This window comes from Chinchilla lanigera, unplaced genomic scaffold (assembly GCF_000276665.1).
Source record: "Chinchilla lanigera isolate Chin_1 unplaced genomic scaffold, ChiLan1.0 scaffold00017, whole genome shotgun sequence".
Classification (NCBI taxonomy): Eukaryota; Metazoa; Chordata; class Mammalia; order Rodentia; family Chinchillidae; genus Chinchilla; species Chinchilla lanigera.
This window is the reverse complement of record NW_004955418.1, coordinates 2,156,162-2,168,663: the sequence shown is the minus strand read 5'-3', so window position 1 is coordinate 2,168,663 and position 12,502 is coordinate 2,156,162. Positions and strand designations below refer to the sequence as shown.

General features: G+C 50.3%; 1 protein-coding gene across 1 annotated transcript in view; it reads right to left on the bottom strand.

Annotated features, from left to right (window-relative positions):
• Positions 1–5,780: 5,780 nt before the first annotated feature.
• The window catches only part of Gfra3 (GDNF family receptor alpha 3), a gene marked incomplete at its 5' end in the record, with an annotated part of 9,997 nt that continues 3,275 nt past the window's right edge, over positions 5,781–12,502 (bottom strand). The window contains 6 exon segments of the mRNA XM_013512867.1: positions 5,781–6,477; positions 6,683–6,771; positions 7,217–7,351; positions 7,501–7,604; positions 10,785–11,097; positions 11,827–11,919. Coding sequence (XP_013368321.1) covers positions 6,388–6,477; positions 6,683–6,771; positions 7,217–7,351; positions 7,501–7,604; positions 10,785–11,097; positions 11,827–11,919 — 824 coding nt within the window.

Below are 12,502 nucleotides of genomic sequence, written 5' to 3'. Positions count from 1 at the left end.
CAAAAGCAAAAAAACAAAAACAAAAAAAAAGGCGTATTTCTCTGTCAAGTACAGAGAGGGCACCTTCCTCCAGGGCAGATTTGTACCCAGCTCTCAGGTAACAGGAGGGCAGAGAACTCTTTTGTTTCTGCTGATTCTCAGTCGCCTTTAGCTCAAAATAACCTTAATGTCAGAATGGCACATTTGAGGGTGCTCTATTCTCATCCCTGCACTTTGCCTTACTCTGCCACTGGCAGCACCAGAAATCCAGCAAGCCCCACAGCAGCAAAGCCTCCTTTTGTGGCCAGGACGCCCTCCATTCCGGCTGGGCTTGTGGCTCAGCAGTGTGTGTACAGCCTCGGTCTAAGCCCCAGAATCGCAAAATGAACGCTGGCTCCCCTCGAATCGAGCTCCCAGGGTGGTTCTGACTCAGAGCTGGTGCCAAGGTGAAACACAGAGAGGGTACTCTGGGCTGCAAAGGAAACCACAGGAAAAGCAAAACCAGACCTCAGTGATGGTCACAATTCACCCTGTTCTGTGACAAGAGTCCATGCTTTTGAAGGTCCTTCTGAGCCCACCGCCCCCACTGACAGGTCGGGACCTGGTGATGATGTCAGTGATTATATAGCTGTGTCTTTTGCCTAGCCCATCGGCCTGGGATGGGTCCTCCGTCCTGAAGAGCCAACCTAGAACCTGAGCTCGGATCACCAGGTTTCCTGGGTCTGTAAACTTGGTTGGAGATGCAGATGGGAGGTTCAGGGGCCGTGGGCTGTGGAGGAAGCAGGTCTGCAGAGGGGATGGAGTAGGTGGCCTGAGACGAGGGCTCAACACTGGCTCTGTCTCCCCAAGCTGGCTTCACTCAGGCCTGGCTGCACTCCCCAGGGTGGGTTGCATGATGGTTGGATTCTTTCACAAAGTCATTCCAATGCTTCCTTTGCTTGCATTTAAAAGGCCACTGACTGAGATGCTTTCTCTGCCTTCAGGACTTGGCCAAAGTCCCTCAAGGCCTGTGCTACAGAGTCAGGACTCTGGCTTCCATCCTGGAGGTCAGATTTTGAATAACAAGTCTCTGAGCTTTCTTTCTTTCTTTTTTTTTTTTTGTCAGCATCTCACTGTGTAGCCCAGGCTATCCTCAAACTTGAAGTGATGCTCCTGCCTCAGCCTTCTTCTGAGTGCTAGGATTACAGGCGTGCACCATGCCCAGTGATCCACTCAGAATTCAACCCACAGTTGAAAAGGGCGTTGGCACTGTCACCCTACGCTGCTCCAGGATAGAGAACAGAATGTGTGCTACCTGAAGAGGTCCTCCTAGCAGTAATGGCTGCTGCTATTTACTGACTGTTCATCCTGTATCGGGTGCTGTGCTAAGTGTTAGAATAATCTCCAGTCCTCAGAACGACTGTGAATCGCTTTTAAATATTTTTGCTATTATCTAAATTAAATATAAGTAGAAATGACTGGCGCTTACAAGCATCTATAGAAATAGGAAGTTCAAAACTTGCCAACAAAAACTATTAAAATTGGTATTTGGCATTGCCAGCTAAGTTTTTATTTTTTGGGCTGACATTAATTGCTGAGCTGGATTTGTTAGAAATACAATTGCAAAACAAAAAATGCGACCTCTAGATCATGTATTCTATCGGCACCTCCACTGTAGAAGAGAAAACACGGGCTCAGACAGGTAAACAAAATGCCGGGTTTAACCCAGGCATCGGGATACACACCTATAATCCCAGCACTCAGGAAGCTGAGGCAGGAAGATGGCTGCTAATTCAAAGCCAGCCTGGGCTACACAGTGAGCTGCTGTCTCAAAAATCTAAAAAGAAAAATCCACCAAGGTAAGTGAAGAGTTCTCACTGCCCAACTTGGGGTCCAGTTGCCAGAATCCTGGGCTGTTTCTTACTTGGCATGGTTACTAATAAATGGGCAGGAAGAGCGTGTCTTTTCTAAAAAATACTGCAGGATAGGCACAGGGCAAGTGCTTGCTAAAGGTTTGCTGAATAAATGAACGATTGAATGGGTGAATTTGGAGAGTTTTTCTTTGTTTTTTTTTTTTTTCTTTTTTTGTCTTTTTGAGACAGAGTCCTACTATGCAATTCAGGCTGGCCTTGAGCTCACTTTGTAGCCCAGGCTGGTCTCAAACTTGCAACGATCCTCCTGCCTCAGCCTCCCAAGTGCTGGGATTACAGGCGTGCGCCACCACGCCCGGCTGGAGACAGTTATTTAAAAAGCCGCCTGCTCCACCTGGACAGTGAGCATTCTTCAGGGCTGCTGTGGGCCCTTGCCGCCTGGTTCCCCAGAAGTTGGTCCAGCAGCACTCACCATCCCAGCCAGCCGGAGACTGTTAACAGGGGTCGCCCAGCCACTGCCCCGCACCCTGATCTTGGCTCTTGGCCCGGGCTGGGAGCGTGGTCTGGTTGCTTACCAGGAATTTGGACCTTCTTCAGAGCTGGCGCAGAGGACTATTAGTTTAATTCAAGCACTTAGCGAGGATGACTGTATTGTTCACACCCCAGTCCCAGGCTAATGGAGCCACGGCCAAGGCAGGGCCCTTGACCGCTGGGGTCTTCCTGGCAGGGGTGGGGGAGGAAGTGGGCCGGGTGCCCCCTGGAACTTCCGAGGAGGCTGGGGCTGGGTGCAACGCAGAACGCTGCAGAGGTGGGCCTGCCCCACCCGCCACTCCCGCTGCTCTTACACAGTGCCTCTCCCCAGTGGCTTCCCTAACCGCCTTCATCTCGGCTCAGAAAATATGGTTTGTCCCTGTGGAGACTCAGGTTGGGGGTTATTTTAGTTGTTTTTTATTTTCCCCTGGTACCAGGAATTGAACTCAAGACCTCGAGCTTGCCAGGCAGGCGCTGTGCCGCTGAGCTAAATCCCCGGCCCCGGGGGTTATTTTAAGACTGGAAATTTAATTCCATTTTGGTGTTTATAAATTTGGCCTGTGCCAGGTATGGTAGCACAGGACTGTAATCCCAGCACTCAGGAGGCTGAAGCAGGAGGCTTGTGGTGAGCTCAAGACCACCCTGAATTACAGAGCAAGACCCTCTCTCTAAAAAAAAAAAAGGAAGGATAGAAAGAAAAGAGAGGCAGCTTTTCCAGGCATAGTGATGCACATCTGTAATTTTAGCATTCAGGCGGCTGAAACGGGAGAATCACTGCAAGTTTCAGGCCAGCCTGGGCCACATAGTAAGCTGGAGACCAGCCTGGACTGCAGAGCAAGACCCTGTCTCAAAAAAAAAAAAAAAAAAAAAAAAAATGCCGTTTTAGGTTTGGGGAGGTGATTATGATTAGATAAGGTCATCAGGGTGGAGCCCTATGATTGAATCCTGGTGGTTTTCTAAGCTAAACACTTGTGCACTTGGTCTCTTTTGCTTTGTGATACCTTCCTCTACTGTGGGATGGTGCCAACAAGACCATCACCAGATGCATCCCCTCAGCCTTGGACCAGAATCATGATCCAAGGTAACAAGATAAACCTCTTTTCTTTTTTTTTGAGCTAGGTGTGGTGGAGCACCCCTATAATCCCAGCACTTGGGAGACTGAGGCAGGAGGATTGCTGCTAATTCAAGGCCGGCCTGTACTACATAGTGAGACTGTGTCTCAAAAACAAACAACAAAAAAAGAACCCACTTTTTTTTTAAGACAGAATCTTGCTACGGACTCCTCTTTAGAACTTACCCAAAGTATGCTACTGTGTCCTGAGCAACAGAAAGACAACTGAGCAGTGTTCAGAGGTGGTTTTGGGGAAGTGGTGCAGTCACAAGTCTAACTTCATCAGTGGATTCCTCAGTCCATGATTTCCTAGCTCAGTGGACTTGTTAGGATGCGGGACCTGAGTGGGTGAAGCAGGTCACAGGAGCTTGACTTGAAGAGCATGTTTTATTCCCTCCCGTTCCTCTCTGGCTGTCTTTCTCTGCTTCCTGGCTGACATGAGGTGTGCACAGTTGCTTCTGTAACCCTCCCTCCATGTATAGAACTTCAGCTCAGCCCACAGGAATGGAACCAACAGACCATGGACTGAGACCTCTGAAACCATGAACTAAATTCTTTCTTCCTTGCTGGGCATGGTGGTGGACAGCTGTAATCCCAGAACTCAGCAGGCTGAGACAGGAGGATCACTGTGAGTTCAAGGGCAGCCTGAACTATATAGCTAGACAGACCCCTGCTCAAAGAGACAGAAAAATTTCCTCCTTTTAGATTACATCAGGTATTTTGTCACAGTGATGAAAATCTAACACCCCACTTGTGTAAAATTAAACACGCCCTAAGATTCTCATAGTGGGATTGGGATTTTAAAGATTTTGCTCTTTTCTTGAGGATTAGAGACAAGGAATTCTTTTTTTTTTTTGTACCGGGAATCAAACTCAGGACCTTACACTTGCCAGGCAGGTGCTTGTGCCACTGAGCTATATTCCCGTCAGTCTCTTCTTGAGGATTATACTGTCCAAATTCACTACAAAAGTGATAGACCATTACCGTTCAGTTTTTTGAGCTCTGTCAGGAACAATGCTTTGTTGTTGTTGTTTTTTGTTTTTCTTCTGGTACCAGGAATTGAACTCACGACCTTGAGCTTGCTAGGCAGGTGCTTTGCCGCTGAGCTAAATCCCCAGCCCCAGGAAAAATGCTTTGACATGACTCATTGCCCCCTGCTGAGGTGGGTCCTGTGTTTGTGTAGGTCACATATGTGAATACCAAAGTTCAGAGAGGTCAAACCCAAGATCTTACAGCTCATGATGGATGGTCAGGTGTTACTGGAAGATTAACTTGTGTTCTTGCAAAGAGTAGATGCAAGGAGTACACAGCACATGTAGGTAGAGGCTAAATAAATGAGGGGTGTTTTTATCATTAGTGCAGCATTATCATGTGGTAGTGCTTTTATTGGCTGTCTTGTCTATTTCCCTGCACTGACGTATGAAAGATTTGAGACTAGGATCTGAGTCTAATAACCTCAGAACCTTCAGCACCCAGCACTTATCAGATGCTTATTGATAAGAGAGTGAATTAATAATACACAAATACCCACAGCTCTACATATGCATTTTTTTTCAATAGTTGTTTTGAATCTAGGGCCTAGCTCATGCTAGAAACAGGCTCTACCACTGGGCTATATCCCAGCTATTTTATTTTAATTTTACTGAGACAGGATCTTGCTTTGTAGTTCAGACTGGTCTTGAACTCACTATGTAGCCCAAGCTCCCCTTGAACCTGCAGCAATCCTGCCTGAACTTCCTGAGTGCTGAGATTATAGGCATGCACCACACACCTAGCCGTCCAGCCCTTTTAGCAATTTTATTTTGAGACAGGGTCTTGTTAAATTGCCTCAGATGGCCCAAAACTTGAGATTTTCCTGCCTCAGCCCCCCAAGAAGCTGGGATTGAAGGTAAATGCCAGCACGCCTAGCATCTATCAATATGTTCTTCCAACTACTTTGCCTGGATGGGTGTTTTCATTATTCTGATAGGGTTCCAAGTTCCCTGCAGCCTCTGCTTTCCTCTGGCCCCCATTATGGACTGGAGCAGATCAGTAACATGAGCAGGTGCTCAGTAAATGCCCCTGGATGCCTTGGCAGATCCCAGAAACGACCAGAGCTATGCGGACACCAGGTCTACGGCCCACTGATGCAATGCTTTCTTCCCAATCCACAAAACGCACACAGAGGTGGAGGGACTTGTGTGAAGTCGCAGAGCAGTTGGTGGTGGGGTGGCTATGTCTCTCCATTACCTGAACTCCGTCCTTGTGTCTGTAACACCCTTAACTCTACAAAAATTCACAATCTGAGAAAATGGGAAAAGAGCAGAGACTTAGGTCAAAATGTTTAATTATGATCCAAGAACTCAGGGTGAATTTGAACAGAAGAAGAAAGCAAGCAAGGCCCAAAGATTTCTGCTTCTGATGCCCCAGTGACCTGTGGGACTCAGGCAGAGCAGCGGAGGCAGTGAGTTCCCATCCTCTGTTCACAGGAGGGCGTGGGGCACAAGGGAAGTCTTGCTAGGCTGCCTTACAACTCCCAGCCTTGCCAGCCTACAGTCTGCTCCAGAGAATGACTCAAGTGTGAGACTTGGGCCACCCTGGTGGGCAGGGGAGAGGCATTGGGAGAGACCTTGGCAGAGCTGCTCACCCTCAGAAGAAATGCTTAAATGGTGGTCCCCAAGTCTTAAGGAGGGGAAGCCTGAATGTGAAGCAGGGTAAGGGTGAAGGAAGGAGAGCCAGCCAGTCCAGATCCGGAGGTCCCAGGCCTCTCCCACGGCCTCGTCTGGAGCTGACCAGATGCCCAGGACAGGGTGCCAGGCGGTGAGCTGGCCATACTGTGTGTGCACCTCCTCCCAGGCGCTGTCCTCGCCACACCCCTCGAAGGCTGCAAGCCAGGCTGGCTGCTGTAGAGTGAAAGTGGTCCCCGGGGAAGTCTGGCTACCAGAGGCTGCAGCACAGAACCAAGGGAAGTGAGCAGGAGAAAAGAAAGGGCACCCAGGGCTGTGGCCTCAGAGCAGGGTTTTTATTCTGTGGAAGAAATGGAACAAAGTCAGCTTAGGAAACCATCTCTGTTCTTCAACTCCTCAGCCTCTGAGACTGGCCCTTCCCCTGAGGAGTCCCTTAGTCATCCCTAGTATTTGTAGAAACAGGAAGTGACCCCCTTACCCGCCCCCATCCCTTGTCTATTTGGTTGGGGTTTCCCCAGCTGGCACAGTTACAGAGGAGGCGCTACCTGGTGTTCCATCACAGGAAAGACAGGGGCTACTGCGTCCGGGAAGAAGAGTTGCTTGTGGACACGCATCTTAGCTGTAATGGTCTCCACTGAACAGAGGGCAGAAGACAGATTAGAAGGGTATGGTGGCAATAGATTTTTTTGAGACAGGGTCTCCCTATGTAGCCCAGGCTGGCTCACACTTGCAGTGATCCCCCTGCCTCAGCCTCCTACATGACTGAATCACAGGCATGTGTCACCACAGCTGCTCGCCAGGAGATTTCTAAGTCTCCCAGGACAGGAAAAGGGGGGCGCTTGGGGTGTGGAGAGGAGCAGGCAGGTGGGAGTTGGGAGAGGATACTGCCTCCTTCTGCTCACTTGCTCACTCCTCAAGCTGGAGCTGTTCCTGAGCCCAGGCAGGTTGAACAGGCAGCGTGGGGGCCACTCAGGGAGCTGAAGAGGAGGAAAGCCCTAGACCGGGAAGATGGCAGCCTGGGCCATGAAGAGGGCCGCGGGGATGAAGGAGGCGGGCAGCCCAGAAGGAGGCTCACACACCGAGGCAGGGGTTGTGGGAGAAGGACCTCTGCAGCTGCTCGCACTCCTCCTGCAGGTTGCCGCTGCCTCGGCAGGTGCAGCTCAAGGCCACGCTGGTGTTGATGCTGCTGACAAAGTTGGGGGTCATGGCAGTGCCTGTGGGTGGAGAGCAGAAGGGGCTGTCAGGGTCCGGGCAAACTCTGACTTCAGCTCCCGCCCTGTCCCCGCCGTGGCAGGGCCTCAGCACCCCAGCACTCAGTCCCCCAGCGCGGTCCTCCTCCTGCCCCCTGCACGCGGAGCCTTACCGATCAGCCCCAGGTACGCGCGCAGACATCGGGACTGCTCTGTCGCACAAGTCCCCAGGATGTCCCTGGGGTGGCAGTGGGTCTGGAAATCTGCCAGGCGGGATCTGGAAGAAGGGAAATCTCAAGAGTCCCCAGTGAAGATGTGGCCTGCAGCCATCACCCTCGCTGCCCATTTTTGTGCCAACTCCTCTCCGTCCTTCAGCACCCAGCCCAGGGCCTGCTTCTCGGTGAAGCCGCCCATCACAATCAAATGTACCGTCACCACCCTGCACACATCTCTCTGAACCTGGGCTCCACAATCCCTAGTTAGGAGATGGCAGGCAGCTCCTTGCACCTGCTTCCTTGACTACTAAATAGAGAACACCAGGCATGGTGGTGCACTCCTAATCCCATTACTCAGGAGGCTGAAGCAGGAGGATCACTGTAAATCCAAGGCCAGCCTCGACTACACAGTGAGTTCAAGGCCAGCTGGACTACGTAAAGAGATCCTGTCTTAAAAGATCAGAAATAGTTGGGGATGTAGCTCAGTGGGAGAGCACCTGCCTAGCATGCACAAAGCTCTGGGTTCTATCTCTAGCACTGAAAAAAAGGACCTAAATAATAAATAAGTGGCAAGACATTCCTTGGGTTTAATCCCTAGTACTGGGAAAAGAAAAATGAAAAGGAATAAGAGTGATATTGCAAATTATTGTAGCATTATTTAGAGCAATAAAGAAAACAACCTAAATATCCAATATTAGAATGGTTAAGTGAAGTGTGGGGTATCCATCAGTGGAACATAATGCAGGCATTTAAAGAGCAAAATTGCTGGGGATGATGATCCACACCTGTTATCCCACCACTTGGCAGGCTGAGGCAGGAGGATCACCATGAGTTTGAGGCCAGCATTTGGTTCATAGTGAGTTCAAGGCCAGCCTGAACTACATATTGAGACCCTGTCTTTTTCTTGTTGTTGTAGTTGTTTGTTTTTTGGTCTTTTGGGGACAGGGTCTCGCTATGCAATTCAGCCTTGAGCTCACTTTGTAGCCTAGGCTGGTCTTGAACTCACAACGATCCTCCTGCCTCAGCCTCCCGAGTGCTGGGATTACTGGTGTGAGCCAGAAGACCCTGTTTTAAAGAACAACAAAAAAAGATCTTGGGGTTCGGTTATAGCTCAGTGGTATAGTACATATCTAGCATGTATGAGGCCCTGGGTTTGATTCTCAGCTCTAGAAAATATAGTAAATGAAACTCAAATCAAGGGTATAGCTGGGATTACAGGCCTGTGCCATTATCCCCAGCAAAAAATCAAGTTTTTTTTTTTTTGTCTGAGACAGGGTCTTGATATGCAGTTCAGGGTGGCCTTGAGCTCACTTTGTAGCCCAGGCTGGCCTCAAACTTGCAAGGATCCTCCTGCCTCAGCCTCCTGAGTGCTGGGATTACAGGTGTGTGACACCATGCCTGGCAAAAAATCAAGTTCTTAAGGGACAATAAATTACAAAATAAGTACCACCATTTACTGAGCACTTACTCTGCCCCAGTAAGCTAAGCAATCTACACAAGTAATTTAATTCCGCCCAGAATCCCATGGGATCTATATCATTATCCCAGTTTTTGCAGACAACTAAGCTGAACGTTAGTCTCAGTGATGTGCTCAATACTACACAAGCCCAGGACTGAAATCCACATCCATTGGACTCCATAATGTGGCTGGATCCAAATGCCCCCACCCCACCCCCCATCCCCTGTGCTGAAGGCATAGTTCCTGATGGGATTTTGGAAGATTCTGGCTTCACTGGAGGATTCACCCTGTGAGCTCCAGTTCTGGGCTAGTCTTAGGAGGTGACAGAAATAGCAAGTGGGGCCGACTTGAAGGGAGTGAACCCTGTCCCCAACCTCTTCTGGGGTCTCTCGTTCTCCGTTTCCTAGTTGCCATGAGGTGAGCAGGTCCTCTTGCCGCACGCTTCCACCAGAATGTCTACCTCACCACAGGCCTAAAAGCAATGGAAGCCACACGTGGTGGCACACACCTGTCATCCCAGCACCTGGGAGGCTGAGGCAGGAGGATTACTGGATGTTAGAGGCCAGCCTGGACTACATAGTGAGACCCAGCCTCAAAAAAACAAAAATACATAAATAAATACATAAATAAATGCAAGCAATGCAGCCAGTTAACCACAACTGAATAGACCACGCCTGCTTGAAGCTGCTCAGGTGTTTTGTCACAGCAGCAGAAAGCTAACACATTTTAAAGCCTGTCTTAGCACTGTACCAAAGTGAAAAGGAAACAAATCAGGACATAGCAGGGCCTGGTGGCACATGCCTGCAATCCCAGCACTTGGGAGGCTGAGCTGAGTATCACTGTGAGTTCAAGGCCAGCCTGGGCTGCACAGTGAGACCCTGTCTCAGAAAACAACAGAAAGACACAAATATATCCTCAGAATGTCTACTTTTGTTATCTGAATAGAAAAAGGACTAGCAGTAAATGCTCAGCAAAATATGGTAAATTATACCCAGGTAAGGAAATGTTGAGTGATATCTATACATATTTTTATATTTTCTGAAGGTTTTTTGTTTGTTTTTTTTGAGACAGGGTCTCAATATGTAGTGCAGGCTGGCCTCGAACTCTCAACAGTCTTCCTGGGTCAGCCTCCCAAGGGCTGGGATTACAGGTGTGGGCCACCACGATAGACTTCTGAAAGTTTTTTGGTTTTTTTGGGGGGTGGGGGTGGGGGTGGGGCCGCAAGGTCTCACTTTGTGGTTTAGGCTGGTCTTGAACTATGTAGCCCATGCTGGCCTTGAACTTATGGGAATCCTCCTGCCTCAGCCTCTCAGAGTGCTGGGATCACAGGCATGCAGCACCACCTAGGCTGAAAGTTTTTGTTTACTTGGGGTGGGGGTGCTGGAGGAAGGTACTTTGCCTTTGCACTGAGCTATCTCCCCAGCCCTATTTCTTTCTTTTCTTTTTTTTTTTTTTTTGGTATCAGGAATTGAACTCAGGACCTTGCACTCTTTTAAAAATTTTTATCTATTTTGAGCCAGGGTCTTGTTTAATGGCTAAAATGCCAGGTTGACCTCGAATGTGTGATCTTCCTGCCTCAGCCACCCACAGTGCTGGAATTATAGGTGTGTGCCATCTGCCAGGCCAAAATACATACTTTTTTTTTTTTTAAATTTTTCCAAAATATCCAAGTCGAAACAGCTGGTGGGTTCAGCGATCCCCGAGTCTTAGAGCCAAACCATGGAGAAGGTGGCCCGGAGAAGCGCAAGCCTCGCCCCTCCCACCCTGTGGCCGCATGGCCCACCTGCACAGCGGGTCGCCCACACAGAGGCCGTGCAGGTCCAGACAGTTGGGGGCCGCCGAGGGCAGCGCGCAGGCGGGCGCGATGGTGTTGCGCCTGCGCTCCCCGCAGCCGCGGTCGGTGGGCGCGCACGGGCACAGCAGCAGGCCCTGCACGTGCGGCTCCTCCGCCCTCTCGAAGAAGGCGCGCAGCTGCTGCAGGCACACGTGCCGCTGGCAGTGCGTCCCAGAGCACGCCTCCCCATAGGCCCTGCGCAGCCGGTCGCACTTGTCGTGGAGGGTGCATAGCATCGCGAACTTGAGGCAGATGTCCGAGTCTGTGGGGAGAGGGGCACTGCGTCACCAGGCCGTCCTCTCGCTACACTGTAGCTGCAGCTAGGCTTCCCGGTGGCCCTGGCGAAGCTCTGACTGAACAAGGCCCGTCCTAGTCTTGATTGTTTTATGTTTTGTTATTTGAGACAGAGTCTCACACTGTAGTGCAGATTAGCCTTGAACTCACTATGTAGCCAATGCTGAACTTCAACTTTCAGCGATCCTCCTGCTTCAGCCTCTGAGGAGTTGGGATTCCAGGCGTGCACCACCACGCCCGACTAAATCTCTGGTTTTTCCTCAAAGTTCTAATTCTAATAGATAGAACTGACTATACAATGAAACTCAGGTATTTTTTAAAAAATTGTGTGTTGCTTTCTTAATGAACTCACTGCCCTACTCTGAAAAAAACCACGCATCAAAGTTCTTGCCAGCCCAATGGCTCCCCACCCTGTCACACTCACCCTATTTACTCTGCCCAACACCTCACCCATTCCATTAGAACTGCTGGAAACAAGCAATTTTCTAGTCTTTAGGGGAAAAAAAAAAAATAATCTACTTTCCCGGCTGCCTAGACTGAGCATTACCGCTCCATTTCAGCACATTTTTCTGAGACTGCTGCCACGCCTGCCTGACCCTTTCTGGGGGCCGGGGCGTCCTAATGGGCCCCCCTCAAGCGCCTGCTGCTGCTGTTTTCCGGTGGCTCTCCCTTCACCCGCCCGCCCGGCCCTTGGCACCTGGTCTGAGCATGTTCAGCTTGCTGAGGTGCATCTTCCAGGGCTTGCTGGTCACCGTGTCCTCGTACGGGGAGACATCCAGCTCGTAGTCACCTAGAGACAAGGCAGGGGCACAGGAGCGCTGAGGATTGGGGCGAGCGGGCGCAGAGCAGCTGAGACTGCTGGGCCGGACCGCCGAGCTGTGAGCCGCAGAGGAAAAGGCACTGCCTCTGTCTACCTAGCTTCGAGCTGTGCAGAGGACAAAATGCAGAGCCATAAAGAGATAGGTGGGGCCCAGGAGTGAACGGGTGACAATTACAGAAGCACCATCTGGCGGCCCGGGGTACAGGGTGCACACATGCACGTGCGCACCCGAAACCTCGTCTCAGCCGGGAGCCTGGCTGGGGGGTGGTGTGGGGGAGGTGGGGAGGGTTAAATCACGTGCTGAAGCCCATGTAAGCCAGTAAGGAATCCAGCAGCCAGGTGCGGGAGTACACCCCTGTAATCCCAGCCTCTGAGAGGCTGACGCAAAAGAATTGCAAATCAAGCCCAACCTGGGCAATTCTGTGACTTAGCAGCAAGATTTTGTCTCAAAAAGAAACAAAAAAGAGGTAGGGCCTGCGGATGGAGGGAAAAAAGGCCAGTTTAGCTGGGTGTAGTGGTATGTGCCTGTAGTGCCAGCTACCCAGGAAACTGA